Source organism: Boleophthalmus pectinirostris, unplaced genomic scaffold (genome assembly GCF_026225935.1).
Source record: "Boleophthalmus pectinirostris isolate CB_2022bp ecotype Guang Dong unplaced genomic scaffold, ASM2622593v1 HiC_scaffold_8, whole genome shotgun sequence".
Classification (NCBI taxonomy): domain Eukaryota; kingdom Metazoa; phylum Chordata; class Actinopteri; order Gobiiformes; family Gobiidae; genus Boleophthalmus; species Boleophthalmus pectinirostris.
Window position 1 is genome coordinate 10,684,994 of NW_026571515.1, and position 17,421 is coordinate 10,702,414.

Genomic DNA, 17,421 nt, shown 5'->3' on the forward strand with positions numbered 1-17,421 from the left:
CCTTCGTCAGGCAAACAGTTTCACAGTTTGCAAGTAAGACGGTGTGCGGGATTTTTCTGTATGTTCTGGGGCTGCTCCCTCTCCTCCAACGCACCCGTCTCTAGTAGTTGATGTGCGAGGCTCTCATTCTCTCATATCAGTGCATATTTGTAAAAAATCTGACATTTGGGTCAAAGCCGTGTCTGTTACGGCCTCTTTAGGATCAACTACAGCCAGGACATTTGCATTTTCAGGTTGGAACAACGACCACCAATGAGTCAGATGCAGGTTATTACGTGACGAGCACAGCCACTGCCGTCGAGTCGTTTTTGTTGTGGATGCAGTGTTCGTCCACACTAATCCGATGGAAAACGGCTCAAGAGACGGAACGATCTGGTGCCGCCAACTCCCACGAATTCATCTGAGTACAGATCTGATCTGGCACTGTGTGGACGCCTGAAAACACTGATACGCTGATGTAGGTCTGTGCGCCGCGAAGTAATTCACCGCCAAAACATTAAGAGGCTAAAATATATTTATATATGGTCTATGCGCACGACCTGCAGACGTATAATCTCTGAAAAGTTTCACATGAACCATCTCCAACATGACAGAAGCACAGAACAGACTCACCATCAGCAGAACACCCCTCTGTCACAGAAAGAACACTCATAATTCACCGAGTCGTGTCCTTTAGTCCGACAGAAGCTGAACCGCATCAGTGACACAATAGCGAGCTGTTTTTTATGCAAATGAGTCATGTGGTTTTAAGTTTCTGTAAAATATAAACAAATATGCTCGAAGCTGTGCGGATAGGGAAGGATTGCGGACACAGAAACGACGTGTCTGGACGCAAATCGTTTCCAATCCGGTGATACAGTGATTTGTTTCAGTGTAAACGTAGCCTACAGGTGTTACGTGAGGAGCCCCTCTCAGCCCCGCCCCAAACTGGCACCGCCGGTCACTGTGATGTCCCGCTGTGTCTGGAGAAAAACGGTGTGATCTGAGCCCTGTTTCAAAGCTCTGAGCGCACCATTTTGGATTGTTGTGGCTGTCGGTCAGCTGTCAATCATCACTCCACAGCCCGCTCCACTCCAGCTCCCCCCAACCCGCCCACTCTGGAGGATTTTTCAGGTTTTACTTAAGGGCGGAGTAAAGCTTCGGGAGGGTGTTTAATGGTCTCTTTAATACTTTGACTCTTTTTTTATTCTTACAAAAGTTGGTGCGATCCCTCATGTATCCTTTAAGGTAGGACCATAGGCTGTATAAAATAGGGTTGTTGAGAAGTAAAGTAAAAAACTTTCTCCATAAATACCCTTTGAAGCCTTTTTCTACAAATGTTTCAGTTATTATGATTGGTCATAGAAGTGGAAAAAGGTGTCATGCTGTTCAGTTTCAGCGAATTGAAGCCAGTCGATGCCAGCAGGTATAGTGGCTCATTTGCAACAAAGTTCAATATTTGGAATTTCAAGTACGTGTTTCATTGTAAATTAAGTAAATGTGGAAGAGAAAATTATTTTTGGGCCCGTACGTCGATGAGCACAGGCCGCTGAAAACAATACGACACCATATTGACTTCACCTTCCAGATTTTATTACAGTTCTACCGTCTCAAAGCTAACAGTCACTTTTATGAAAATCATAAAATATAAAATAAACAACCTATTCAAATTCAAATTAATTTAAGTTAATACAACCTGATAGTTTTTTATGAGTAAAATACTTCAGTTTGTGGTGTTTTTAAATATTTATTAAGCCTCAAGATTAGCATCAGCATTAGCATTGAGACACAATCATTTCTCTTTCTAAACACAGAAGTATCCCCCGCTCATGTATTGCTGCGGTAATTTTGCCTTAACTAATTCATTCATTATCGCCCACAATTATTTTTCTCCCTTTGTTTACTTGCTTTTATTTTGAAAAAGTCCATCGTGAGTGAGCCTAGAATGTTGCTGCTGCGGCGCTCACAGAAAACGGAGAGAAAGAAAGCGGGATAAACAAACTTGGAGAAGGGTGAGGAACTTTTACACAGCCATTTTCATTGTAAAGTTCTTCCAGACAGCCAAAGTAATTTGTAATCACTGCAACACTGAACTGTTTTTGGTCACATTGGAGCGATACTTCGGCCGACCATGTGAGATGCAACATGTCAAAACCATCACTCCACACATGCACATAAAGGCACACCGCATAGGGCACCAAGAGCTTTCGGGGGCACCACTGCGCAGTCCATCGCTCTTCGTCGCAACCCCCCACTCCCCGTTTCACTTTTCTTCTACGAGAACCTGGTGCAAGCACTCATTCTTAATAATAATAATAATATTCTTGTATGTCTTAGCAACTTGGTTTGTTCAGAAAAGAAAAAGAAAAGTTTGAGGAATTGACAATTGTGTGTTCTGTTTTCTGGTGACTGTTTTTGACCGAGATTCTCATTTTTATATCAAACAGGAAACATTAAAGCCCTGGCAGTGGAAATACATTTCAGTTTTGTATTTGGTTTGATTTGATTTTTTCAGCTGAGATTTACACTGAACACTTTATTTTACTGCTGCTAATCACATGTACGTTACTTTTGAATTAACCCTCTCAGGCTCAAATACATTTTTAGTATCAGGAAAAATCTGATATTTGGGGAAAATTATAATATGGGGTAGTAATATACAATTCTGACTTTTTTATCCTTTGTAAACAAAAAAAGTATTTTGCACTTCTGGCAGGCCGTTTGCGTGTAGGTCATTCTTGCACAGTCTGCATCGTCCACGTTTATCAGCATGGATGGGAGAAAAGGCTCCTGAGTAAAAAAAGCTCATATAATATGGATGTGGAGTAAGTAGGTACTTGGAATTTAGCTGTTGCAAATCTGCAACGCCTGCCTGGAGAGGGTTAAATTCATGACATCAAATTCTAGGAATTGACAAACTACACTGAAACTGGTTCTTTTTTTTTTTTGAGTAAGATTGTCCAAAGGAAGAAGTATAAACATGGACTTTACAGACTAGTGCCTGGCTACTGTAAAAAGAAATGTTATGTTTGCACATGTCGTCAGATGCTTCCACCCACAGCCGTCTTTTCACCGTAGATACACAATTGTACAGGAAGTAGTGACACTGACACTGACACTGAGGTCGTCTTTTTATTTTACTGTTAAATATGAGTGTTTGGTGTATCGTGTTTACATGCTGTTCACAAGCCATTTAAACTCACCCCAGAGTCTGTTTTTAAAGGAAACCGTCTTGATTGTATCCCTGCCCTGTGTGCGCTGTTCCTCAGACACAGAAGTCATTAGGCTCTTTTGGAAAAGCTCTATTTTTATGGTATTCAATAAGTGTCTTGTTTTCTTTCTCACTCTCTTTTTCAGCCTCCACAAGGTCCCGAAAGTGCGCTGCCTTTTTTAGTAACACAAATTTGTTTTCTTTGCAATTCTGTGGTCTAAAATATGATCTTTTGTCTGGGATTTCAGTAAGTTTATGTAAAAACTTTATATTTTGCACATAATTAAAAGCCCTGATTTGTCTTAAAAACAGAACCAGTTAATTTTAAATTCTTTACAAATGTTTTCCTGCATTTTAATTATTCACCACGATGAGTTTATAAGCACTTTTCACAACTGTCACCAACTTTACCGTCACGATGAAGCTATAACAACTAGAATGCTAACAGCGCACCACTTTACTTCTTGTTCTCTGTTGATAAAAATGCAGACAGTGCACAGAAATCTCATTTTCTAAAAGTTTGTTTTGCAATTGACTATATATAAATGGACAAAGCAAATAAGACACGCCCCCTTAATCCACAAGTGAGATGGACTAGTGGCTGTTCCAGGTACTGCAGGAAAGAATTGTTTTGTTTTTTGTGATTTCAAACTGCCCATGTTCGGCTGACAGGGCATCGACAGCTTTCATTAAGATTGGATTTTGTAGGAACTCTTTTGTATTTTTACTATATGAACTTTAATGAAATTTTAAATCGTCAAAGTGCCTAAAAGTCAGCTTTGTAAGAGTTAGTTTAGACCCAGTCTGAGCCATGGATCTATAATAAAAACTGGATAAGTCCAGACCGACTAGTGGCCGTTCCTGGTACTGCAGCTCCTGAGAGCTTGGGCCCAGAAAGAATTCTCCCATGCTCCCGTGCTTGGCTGACAGGGCATAGACAACTTCTACATAGGTCGGATTTTGCAGGATTCATTTCTACTCACAACATACTGTATTTTCCAGGCTATTAGGTGCTCAGGATTATAATACACACTGTCATTGAATGGTCTATTTTCAAACTTTTTTCACAAATAAACCGCACCGGACTTTAAAAGAAATACCACAGTTGGATGGGTGAGTTGGACTCACTGTGACTCTGGGCTTTGTTCAGTTGTGGCGTGTAGGGAGGGTGCTGTCTGGGACCAACGGATTGTCGGCGTGTTCGCAGTGACTCAGTTGTTCAGTCGTGTCTAGACGTGGCACATTGCACTCGCTTTTTTGGTTCGTTCCTTCGTTCCATTCCTCGTCTGTGTGGAGTGATGAGTGTGTCTGTGGGTGTTTTTCTCTGTGTGTGTTTGCGTGTTCTGTGGGTGGTGCGGCTTTGTAGTTTACTGAAGTCGTGCTGGGACACCTGAGTGGATTCGTGTATAGGGCGCTCTGGATTCGTTTTTTGGCGGGGTTAGAGGCTTAAGAGCGCGCCTAATAGCCCGGAAAATACAGTAAACTTAAAACAATTTTAAATCCTCAAAGCACCTAAAAGTTAACTTTGTAAGACTTAGCCTCCCCTCGCTCCGAGCTCTAGCAGCTCTCGCTCTGATTGGTCCCAGCGCTCCACGCCGTGCACATTACAGACATCACAGGGGTAGGAGGACCTCGCCCAGATTGAGGAAGCAAATGTGGAAGTAAAAATTATTTTTGGGCCCATGCGCCAGTGAGCACAGGTCACTGAAAACAATACAACACCATGTTGGGTTCACCTTCAGATTTGATTATACTTCTGTGCTCTGAGCCCATGTTAACTCTGCTCTAGCAGCTCTCGCTCTGATTGGTCAGAACTGCACGTTTCTGACATCAAGCGTTTTGCAGCATAAGGCCAGTATTCAGGAAGTAATGCGGAAGTAAAAATATTTTGAGCACAGGCCATTGAAAACAAAGCGTCATCTTGGATTCACCTTCAGATTTTATTATAGTTCTGTGGTTCTAAATAGGAAGTGAGCATGGATGCACTTCTGGCTCCATCAACTCTGGCTCCAATTCACTTCTCTCTGTAACTGCTGTGAGCCTCATCATTTTAAGTCTTAAAATGTTTGTATTAACCCGCCTCTACATGATCCTGCTGATTTTATTTCACTATTTTGTCTCTAAATAAATTCCTATTCCTAATATGAAACTCGGCTCCAAATTTGCTCCTGTAACTGCTAGCCTCGTGAGCTTCATTTGACTGGATCCAAAGGCTATGGAGGGACGTCACACTCCCTTAGTCCACTGCTTTACACAGATGATCAGGTCCAGCCTCTTTAAAAACACCAACCCTGCATCAAAGTAAATGAACATGTCCTCAGTGATACATGACAGCAGTGCTCACATCCCTCTTCTTATTCCTCATCCCTCCTTCTCTTCTACATCCCTCCTCTTCCTCCTCTTCCTCCTCCTCCTCGTCCTCGTGTCTGTGAGTGTGTCGGACCGGACCGTGCTGCCTCCATATGTTGAACAGTTATTCTAGAGGCTTCAGGCAGGGCAGGTGTTATCAGTGCGGACGACAGGGCAGGTGCTGGACGAGCCCCGATAACACGAGCACCGAGGAGGGAGGGAAAAGAAAGAGAGATGATGAGAGCGAGAAAGAGAGACTGAGAGAGAGAAAGGGAGCGAGGGGGAGACAGAGGAAGGGGAGACAGAAAGAGGAAGGAGAGAACGAGGGAAAGAGGAAGAGATGGGGAAGAGCAGAGAGAAGGAGAGACAGAAAGAGTGACTGAGAGAGAGGAAGAGAGAGAGAAAGGAGAGAGAGAGAAAGGGAGTGAGTGAAAGAGAGAAGAGAGGAGGGGGGAGACAGAAAGAGAACAAGGTGAAGAGAAAGAGAGATTGGGAAAGCGAGAGAAGGAGAGACAGAAAGACAGACTGAGAGAGGGACAGAGAAAGACAAAAAAAGAGAGAGGGAGACAGAGAGAAAGGGAGCGAGGAGAGACAGAGAGAGAGAACAAGGTGAAGAGAAAGAGAGATGGGGAGAGCGAGAGGAGAGACAGAAAAAGAAACTGAGATAAAGGGACAGAGAGAGAGGGAGAGAGAAAGGGAATGAGGTGAAGAGAGAGAGAGGAGGACACAAAAAGAGAAAATGAGGGAAAGAGAAAAAGAGGTGGAGGGAGCAAGAGAAGGAGAGACAGAAAGAGAGACTGAGAGAGGAAGAGAGAAAGAGCTAAGAGAGAGAGAGAGAGAAAGGGAGTGAGGAGAGGAGGGAGAGACCAAAAGAAAGAACAAGGTGAAGAGAAAGAGAGATGTGGAGAGTGAAAGAAGGAGAGACAGAAAAAAGAAACAGAGGGACAGAGAAAGATTTTAAAAAAGAGAGGGAGAGAGAAAGGGAGCAAGGGGGGGCAGAGAGAGAGAGAATGAGGGAAAGAAAAAGAGAGATGATGCGAGATAGAAAGAGAGACTGAGAGAGAGAAAGAGATAAAAAAGAGTAAGAGGAGAGAGAGAGAATGAAGGAGAGACCGAAGGAAAGTGAAAGAGATGGGAAGAGTGAGAGGAGGAGAGACAGAAAGAGAGAGAGAAAGAGAGAGAGGAAGAGAGAAAGAGATAAAAAAAAAATAGAAAGCGAGAGGAAAAGAGAGGGGAGAGAGCAAAGAAAGACAGACAGAGAGAGAAAGAAATAAAAAGAGAAAGAGAGATTTAGATTTTTTTAACAGGCCTTTTTTTGTGCATTGTATTTCACCCACAGCTCGTGCTATTTTCCTTAAGAAATATCTCGAGTATTTACATTATATATACATACTAGAGAAAAGGAGCGTGAGCGAACGAGAGAAAGAGCGAAACAAAGCGACAGAGAGGAGAGGAGGAGGAGGAGGAGGTGGAACACTTATCGTAGGCTTTCGCTGTGGGATGGAGGGGAGGGGAGATAGAGAGAAAAGTGGTGATAAAGAGCAGTCTTGGCGGTACACCCTCGGGACTCAATCAAACTCCGCCATTATCAGGGAAATTCAGAACAGAAAGAAATGAATTGTTATCGTAGACAAAATGGAAAAGAATAGAAAATAGGACGTGACGTGTTCCTGGGATTTTTAAAGAGCCCACGTTACTCTATTTTCTGTTCTATAATGTTGTTTCCTCATCACGAACAGACCTGGAGTTGTGTTTTGTTTCATTCACATGTTTAACACAAAAATGGTAATAAAAGAAGTGCTCCACTGTGTTTTTAAACTCCACACACCTTCACTAGAATCATTTGGATAATTTCAGCTCTGGAATTGCCAATCTCTACTGAACTAAAGCTTAAAAAAAAAGTAGCAGTTAACGTGAAAACTAGGGGTGTGCAAAAATATCGGAATATCCATATATCGTATCGTTTAATGTGATGATACAGTATCGATATCGTGGGCTACTGTATCGACATATCACCAAGAGTATTTTTACGTGTGTTTTACTAAATTATTTTGTTACAGTGCTACAGTTTTGTTGCTTGTGGAGTGAAAGGAAACTCATTTATGCGACACATTTGACATTTTGACTCTGTTTTGAGGATTAAAATGTTTGTGTTTCATATGAACTTTGCACAAGAAGTGGTTTAACAAACACTTTCAGTATCACAGCCATGATTTAGCCTTTATTTTTTATTGAACTGTATCGAATAGATTAGAAATATATCATATCGAATCGAAAGTGCACTGTATCGAGATATGTATCGTATCGTGGCCTGTGTATCGAGGTATGTATCGTATTGGCAACTTCTTAATGATACCCAGCCCTAGTGAAAACTACCATGACTAGGGTGACCAGTGCCAGTTTTGTGTCCCCTGTCCCAGCGGATTTATCCCAAACCATTGATTTGTCCCTATTTCATACAAGAAATGTCCCAGGTGTCCCTATTTTTGACCAATTTGATCCCTGCCAACAGTAAAGAGAGGCATAAATTGTCATTTGTTTAGTTAAAATACAAAAAAAAAAATAAAATAAAAAATAGAGCCCTGCACGGGACCCAACGCAAAACAGTGCGGCAGGGGACACCTTTTGAAAGCTTATTGCGGGAGCGGGCAGGTGGGATGATAAACTACAGTCTAAATATGAGTGTCAAGTAAAATATACAAATGATTCATGTTTGCCTATCATACATCATTTGTGCTGGATATTTTATTTGGCATTAATAAAATATTGCCTAATATTAGCCTAAATTTGCGAATGTGGTCTGATCTGACGCACATTTTAGACAATTTCTTTCCTGTTTCTCCGTGTTTGATAGAGGTTAAGAAAGCAAACGTTCCCATCTTGCGGAATTTGCGCGTGGGAGCAGGGAAAAATACTGAACGGGACTGAAAATTGTGTCCTACGCAGACCTCTATTTAAAAACGACCAAAACAAAAAAAAAAAAAAAAAGACAATTCTGACTCACATGTAAGTCATGAATAGTCTCTGCATAACAATTTTCTTGTTTCACAATTTTATTATTACTATCCACCAAAAAAAAACCCAAAAGATGTCAGAAATTCTGGTGACCGTGACATGACATCACAAGGTGGAATAGACCATTTAGAATGTTGGAGGTGTAGACAGACTAATAATGCAGGAATGTGCGAATGAATGAAACAAAACACAACTCCAGGTATGTTTTTGATGAGGAAACATAACATAGTTTAAAGCTCACAAGACAGTTTTGCGTACTGTATTTTTCAGACCATAATGCGCACTTAAAATCCTTTAATTTTCTCAAAAATGGACAGTGCGCCTTATGTATTAATTCTGGTTGTGTTTACTGACCTCGAACAGATTTTATGTGGTACACGGCGCTCAAAAATCTGTCAAAATGTTTTAGTACGACTTTGGTAAACTACGAAGCCACACTGATAGTCGGAACATTACGGCTACTGTAGTCAGGAGCCTCGCGGAGTGAGTCACGTCCTTTAGTTCGGCAGAAGCTGATCGCATCAGCGCACAAGGAGCGAGCTGTTTTTTCAGCGCTTATAGTTTATGCAAATGAGCCATGTGTTTTTTTTAAGTTTCTTTCTGTAAAACGTAAACAAATGTGCCCAAAGCTGCATTAAACACATTATTACTCAATGAATATTTGAGTTCTCCTCGTATGAAATAAAAATCCAAACTTAAATGATCCACCCACATTCACATTCATAATCCACATTCACCAAGACAAGGAGGCAACACCGGGCGAATTACGCCACGATCTGCCAATGGATCGTGGACGTCTGGACTAAAGTATCAACCTCAAATGTCGTCCGTTTGTTTCGCTTAATGCACCTTATAATCCGGCGCGTCTTATGTATGAAAATAGTCAAGAAAATTCAACATTATTGATACTGCGCCTTTTAATCCGAAAAATACGGTAATATAGGCCCTTTATTTGAGCTCGTGACCATTTTAAAAGCCTATATTTGGCGTTATGACTAGTAATGCCACACTGTGTAACATTCCAGACAAAGCAATAAAATCTCCATGGAGACAAGCAGGTAACAGACCGGAAAAGTCACACAGTGCACCTTTAATCACGCTGTATACTGTAATTACACCAACAACTCTATTACCCTTTAAGCCTTTACCAGCCTATATAACCGTGCGTATCGACCGCTTTTATCGACTCTAATATCTCCGTTGTCGCGGTTATTAATAATTCTCCGCATGTTTAATCGATATGCCTGTATACCGAACCAATAATTCCAGACTCGTAAGCTCCACTAGCCTTTCCTCTCCGCTTGATCAGGTGTTTTAGCAGTGCCATCTCCCACCACCTGCGCTCCAGTCTCCACACAAAATGTTCCTCCATTATAAAGACCATTAAGTACGCCACCGAGCCTTGTTATAATAATCCCTTTTTACATTTCATTTCCATTATTTAGCAGCCGGTCGTGTCCCCCAGCCACTTAGAGCCTTTGTGAGAGGACAGATTGCGCAGGTAAAATGTTGTTGGAGCAATGAACCGAGCAGTGAAGACTTAAAACTAGTGCACTTTACCAGGGCTATCCATGTCTGGGCTTTATAGTGTAATCAATTCACAGTGAAAAATTAATAGTAAGGCCCTATACTTCAACAAATGGATAATTAAAGGTCCTATATTACGCAAATTTGACTCTTGGGAGCTTTAAGCCAAGTTATAATGGTGTTACCTCATCGAAAACAGACCCGGAGTTGTGTTTTGTTTCATTCACACATGTTTGAGTAACATTTTATTATTAGTCTGTTTACATTTCCAAAGCTCAAGATGCTCAGTTCCAACTTGTGATGTCATGTAGTGGTAGTTTTCAAGTGAACAGCTCCTTTTTACCTTTAGTTCAGTAGAGATCTGCAATTCCAGGGCTGAAATTATCCAGATGAATCTAGTGAAGGTGTGTGGTGTTTAAAAACATAGTGGAGCATCTGTATTACCGTATGTCGTCACAAGGTGTGTTTTCAGTTTTTTTTTCATATTAAATTAAACAAAAAGGGAAAACATGAATATTGTTATAGAACTAAAACAAACCTACATATACTGTATTTTTCAGACAATAAGTTGCTCCGGAGTATAAGTTGCACCAGCCAAAACATGCATAATGAAGAAGAAAAAAACATGTACCGTATTTTCCGGGCTATTAGGCGCTCTGGATTATAAGGCGCACTGTCATTAAATGGTCCATTTTTGAACTTTTTTCACAAATAAACCGCACCGGACTTTAAACGAAACACAACAGTTGGATGGGTCAGTGGGACTTTGTTTGTTTGTGGCGTTCACGGTGACTCTGGGCTTTGTTCAGTTGTGGCGTGTAGGGAGGGTGCTGTCTGGGACCGCTGGATTGTCGGCGTGTTCGCAGTGACTCAGTTGTTCAGTTGTGTCTAGAAGTGGCACATTGCACTCGCTTTTTCGGTTCGTTCCTCTGTTCCGTTCCTCGTTGGCGTGGAGTGATGAGTGTGTCTGCAGGTGTTTTACGCTGTACGGTCGCTGTCTGCTCCGTGTGTGTTTGCGTGCGCTGCAGGTGGCGCGGCTTTGTAGTTTACTGAAGTCGTGCTGGGACACTCGAGTGGATTCATGTATAGGGCGCTCTGGATTGTGGGGCACGCGGTCGTTTTTTGAGGTGGGGTTGGAGGCTTAAGAGCGCGCCCAATAGCCCGGAAAATACGATATAAGTCGCACTTTGGGGGGAAATTTATTTTATAAAATCAGAGACAAGGAACTGACATTTCATCTTGAACTGTCAACAATAGAATAGAGAACAACAGACTGTTAACGTCACATATGAACAGTTCTTCAGATAATTATAGCATAAACAACAGAACAGAACAAGTTTACCAAACTCTCCATCTCACTCCAAATCACTAAATCCGTTGAATTCTTCATCCTCGGTGTCACTTCTGAGCAACTCCACAACCTCTGGAGGTAAACAGAGCACCACTTCCTCTTCTGTGTAGCTGTCGTCAGACTCAGCATCAGTTCCAGTTAGAATTATTCTGGCCTTTCTGAATCCCGACAGGATGGTTTCAAATGTATTTATAAGTTTATTTAAATTTTTAATTTTCAGTGGTACAGAAGTAATGGTGCGATCAACTGACATGATCCAGACAGGACAGAAGCTCTTTCTGCAGGAGACATGTGCAGTAGATCCAAGTGACAGTGGTACAGGAGGAACAGGAGCAGCAGATACTGACACACAAGACTAGAGCGCCCTCTTGAGGCTGTCAGTGTGAACACTTTAATATATAAAACATCGCACCGGAGTATAAGTCACAGGAAACGCCCAAACCATGAAAAAAAAATTGCAACTTATAATCCGAAAAATACAGTAAACCCAGAAATCGTGCCTAAACAAGAACTAAAACCAGGACTAACATGCATTTTTACTGTGGGTCTCCTCCTTGATAACGTCATCCGCTTGTTTCCATAGAGATACACAAGTTGAATGCCATACTGTGGAACATTCCAAGCAAAGGTAAACATATCTATTTTATTTATTTTACTTATTTACTGTTATTTTATGAATTTTATGGTTTTGCTTTTCATTTGATTTTACTAGTTTTATTGTTTTAGGACTGTATGACCAAATTTTAGCAATTTACCTACCTGTGCAGCACTTTGGAAACTGCTTAGTTTGTAAAATGTGCTATAGAAATAAAGTGGACTTGCATTTGGATTTGGATTTCTCTGTGGACACAAGCAAAAGGCTGTGGTGATCCCTAGACCAGTGAGGTTACGGGCCAGAAACCTTACCCAAAATCTGTAAACAATTTAAGAACCACTGCTTTTATTCATAAAAAAATGGTTAGAGTGAACATTTAGAGGGCACAGCAAGGCTAAAGCAATAGAGTCAACGTTAACACCACCACACATCTCCGAGGACAGCGGTTTCATGTCACGGCTTGTTGTAGTGTGGGCTGTTTCTTCTGACCTGCTGTAATGCATCCATCACAGGTGAAGGTGCACAGATTGGATTAGAGCTTCCGATGAGGAGGAGGAAGAGTGATGGTGCTTTGGTGTCGCAGTGAGGCGCCGGTAAAGGCTTTTCAGATGGGCTAAAGGACGAGAGCTTGCAGGAGTGAGATGTCAGATGTGAAATACTCCAGGGATAAAGTGGTGACATTGCAACACTAAATGCCACATATTGTCTGTGAGGATCTACGGTGGCCCTGCAAGGACATTATGTTGTGATTGAGAGAGAGTGGTTGCGTCAGAATGTGGCTTTTTTTTTTTTTTCAGAGGGCCCATATTATGCTTTTTTTTTTTTTTTTTTTTAATCTATTCTATAATATTTCCTTATCACAAATCATACCTGGTGTTGTGTTTTGTTTCATTCACACATTTAACACACAAATCCAGCATATTTAGGCTGAGTTCTTCTCTCAAACTGAAAACGGGAAGTGCTCCACTGTGTTTTCAAACTTCATACACCATCACTAAGGCCCCCGCTTATCGTTTATGCAAATGAGCCATACGGTTCTGTAAAACGTAAACAAATGTGCGCAAAGCTGGAAACACATTATTACTCAATGTATATTTGAGTCGTCCTCGTAGGAAATAAAAAAACAAACTTTGAACACCGCGTGAGTTGTGTGGTCCTCTGTGTTTTTTTTTTTTTTTTTTTTTTTTTCCATTTATTTTTAATGTATTTTTATTGGTTTTATTTATTTATTGCTATTCTATGATTTAGCTCTTATTTTATTTTACTGGTTTCATTATTTTAAGACTAGTATGATTATTTTAGTAGTTTATTTTATCATTTATTATTGTTGTTATTATTATGTATTCGTGCAGCACTTTGGAAACAGTTTGTTTGTGAAATGAGCTATAGAAATAAAGTGGATTGGAACTTAAATTATCCACATTCACATTCATAATACACATTCACCAAGACAGGAAGGCAACGGCGGGCGAATTACGCCACGATCTGCCAGTGGATCGTGGAGTAATCGTGCTAAGGATCAGTCTGAAGTGTCGTCCATTTGTTTTGTTAAATGCTCCTTATAATCCGGTGCACCTTATAGTCCGAAAAATACGGTATATACATTTTACATGGACCTTTTTGCTATTATCTTTTTAAAGATATTAATAAGTAAGTAAGTAAGTAAGTAAGTATTTATATAGCGCTTTTCACAGACATTTTCTGTCCCCAAAGACGCTTTACAGAGCATTATTCAGCATTATTCATTCAGCATTATTCATTCACTCTATACCCTGGTGATGGTAAGCCACTATTGTAGCCACAGCTGCCCTGGGGCACACTGACAGAAGCGCGGCTGCAATGCCAATCAGCGCCATCGGTCCCTCCGACCACCACCATCACTCACGCACACACCACTTTCATACTAGGCCATGTGGGTGAAGTGTCTTGCCTAAGGACACAATGATTGAACTGATTGTATTTAACTGACCATGACTATGAACTGTTTATGGAGACCTGGAGCATGTTTTGGGTTGATGGGGGAAACCATAGCACCCGGAGGAAACCCATCCAGACACGGGGAGAAACATGCAAACTCCACACAGAAAGGCCCAGGCGACCCGGGGATCGAACCCAGAACCTTCTTGCTGTGAGGCATGAGTGCTAGCCACTCAGCCACCGTAATAAAACACATGTAATATACCACACTCTTTGTCTTCCCATAAAACTGCAGAAAATAGAATACTCTGTCTTCTTGGCATATGGTCCTCTCCTCACGCATTATTTATTTTCAGTCTTGAATGTTTTTGTTGAAAATGATTGAAGTAATCTCTCCTCTGCTGAACATGCTGCTGTGAAGAATGGCTGCCTTCCGCTCACCGTCTGTTTTCGTGCGGCTGGTTTTGAGGAGAGCACAATATTAACTGCACTTTTTTGAAAAAAATGAAACTAATTGATTTTCTCTTTTTTTTTTAAATTGGGATACTCTGGTGTATATTTAGTTTACAATAAGTCATATTTTTCAGCGACCATTTCTAATTTCCATGGCTTATTTTGCAGATAGAATGGTGCTACAATTCACTGTAAGGTTCTTAAAGGTGCACTGCGTAACTTTTTCTGTTGGGGGGGTGTCCATCACCTACTTGTTTCTATGGATATGTCAGTGCTCTTATGACATTAAACAGAATTATCTTACTGTACATTTATTTAATTACAGGTGGTTTTATAGCTCAAAAATACATAAAAGGGGGTTGCCACTCCACAGATCTGACCTGTAACTTGGCCTGGTTTGGTCTCCGTGATAGAAAGGTTTAATGCCGTACTGTGAAACATTTCAGATAGAGTAATAACATCTCCATGGAAAAAACAGGTGGCGGACCCTGCAGCAGAACAACGTCTTCAAAAGAAAAGCGTCTTTAAAACAATTATATGGCTAAAAATCTAAGTAGTGAGGGACTCAAGATCCCTGAAGAACCACTTTAGTTTTGTTCTTAAATAAGTTTGACCAGTTTTTACTTTCCTAACACTAACCTCATGGTCCTGTCTTTGAACAAATGTGTGAAGGACCCAGTACTGACCCTTGAAGGACTCCCCATGAGCAATCCCTTTTAAACCACAGTCTCTAGTTTGTTATGTCAGTACTGTATGGAAAAGAGACAGTTAACATAAGATTATACTTCTTTCTGTTTCTTTTCATTCATTTATCGTATGTTTAACTTTATGACAGTGTTAAGGCCTAGTCATACTTCATCAAAACATAAAAACTTTATTCTTGTTCTTGTTCTTGAGATGATAAGAACAATAACAAAGTTTGTTTGGGCTCTGACATTTCATACTTCAAAAGATGTTCTGCTGCTGAACTGTCCTGCCCGCTCGCTCTAGCTCTATAGTGAGGGTATTTCTTTTTGTCCTCCAGCTTGATCGCTCTATTTTGTGACCCACCTTTTGGCTTTCGCAAACTTTTCTGATTTTCGTCCGAGCCTAAAATGTCCGCATTTTCCCTCCATGAATTTCTTGCCATTTGGCTCTTTATAGTCATTTAGCATCTTGGCATATAGATGTTTGTATATTCTCGCTATTTCCGCCAACTATGACTCAAAACCATACATTTTCTTTTCTTGCTCTGCACCAGTAAGGAAGCAGATAAACCACTCCCACATAAATAACCCATCAGACCAAAGACGTTGGACAGCGCTGCCGAACTGTCAAACAAAGTACTGCTTGGGTTTCGAGAACAAGCCACGAGAACTGCCGAACAGGAGCTGACCGAACAAAATTACATCATTTTGTTTGGCCAGATCTGGATGCAAGAGCAAAGTTCTTATGTTCTTATGAAGTATGAATAGGTCTTTAATGTCTTATGTTATATTTTATGAATGAAATAAATAAATACATCTAAATCAGTCTCTAGTTTTTTCAGAGTAACCTTTCCTGACATTAACCTCAAATCCCTGTCACTGCAGCCTAAACAAATAGTAAAGGACCTAATACTGACCCCTGAAGGACACCCATGAACAATCCCTTTTAAACCTTTAAACTGAGTCTTGTTTTATTTTATGATTTTTTTTTTTTTATACTTTCGCGACACTAACCTCATCTGCCCCTCTCTTTGCCCGCTTTGTAGTTCTTCTTCGGGAGGAGGTGGCGCAGTTGCAGGAGGAGGTCCAGCTCCTGCGTCAGATGAAGGACATGCTGAGTAAAGACCTGGAGGAGACTCAGGGGGGCTGCTCCGCCGACGTGCTCTCTGCCACCGAGCTACGAGTTCAACTGGCCCATAAGGAGGAGGAGCTGGACCGGGCCAAAGAGGCACTGCAAGGTAAAGGAGACCGTGAGCGTGATGTAATGAGTGTTGGTGGATATCAAAAGGGCAGATGGCGCAGGCTTTTCTTTCTTTCTCCATCACTGTTACCACACTGCGGATCAAAAATAGGCAAGGCAAGTTTATTTTATAGCACCATCTGTAAACAAAGTAGAAAGAGAGAAAACTTGTCAGAGATGTACTTTGGTGCTAGGTCAGGGGTGGGCAAATATTTTTTCCATGGGGCCACATGAGAAACAGAAAATATTACGGAGGACTGGGCCAAAATGCTTAACTCAATTCTCTGTATTTCTTTATAAAATGCAGTAAATAGCATTGTTTTGACGAGCTGGTAAGAGTTTATGTTATGACTAAGCAATGAAAAAGGTTCTGGATGTACTGTAAAATACACAAAAAATACACAAAACAACAGCTGTCAATTAAATTTGTGTTTATTTATTTCGTAAATTACTAATACTTGAAGGTAGTTTATTGAAGTGTGGAAATGTCAGTGTGTAGGAGCTTGTGTGATAGTCTGAGTGTGTGTTTTTGGGTACAACCTAAATTAGAGAAAAAAAAAAAAAAAAAGCCAGTAAAACTCGCTGCTCTGGTGTAGACTTAAAATGTTCAAAAAAATTATACATGTAGTGCTTTTCCACCTTCGAGGCACTCAAAGCGCTTTACGTCAAGGAACCATTCACCCTTTCACACACATATTCACTGGGGTTGAGTTGGTTTAAGTGTCTTGACCAACTGAGCTACTTTCACCCCATTAAGCCCATTCAGAGTCCAGCTTTATGTTGTATTGGTCTCAAATTTACAGCTGCTCTAGATCAGTATTTCTCAAACTTTTTTTCACAAACCTTCCCGACCCAAGTCCATAGACATTATTCGTAAATCACAAAATAAAGGTGGATTTGACCATCATTGAACATTACTGAGGATATTTTTTGTTGACTGAGTGAAAAATTAGTATTACTCAAGTTTTAAACAATAAAAAACAGTAATTGAAGCAGCAATAAAAGGATCGATAAGTCGCCTATTTGGACATTAAAAGTAGCCCATTTATTTTTCTTTTCAACTTTTAATTGAACCAGCATCATTGGAACAAAATAGTC

General features: G+C 40.7%; 1 protein-coding gene across 1 annotated transcript in view; it reads left to right on the forward strand.

The window, feature by feature from the left end:
- The window catches only part of kazna (kazrin, periplakin interacting protein a), a 428,011-nt gene that overhangs the window by 364,337 nt on the left and 46,253 nt on the right, over window positions 1-17,421 (forward strand). The window contains exon 9 of the mRNA XM_055165615.1: window positions 16,130-16,321. Within this exon, the coding sequence (XP_055021590.1) occupies window positions 16,130-16,321 (192 nt within the window). The remainder of the gene's footprint in view (window positions 1-16,129; window positions 16,322-17,421) is intronic.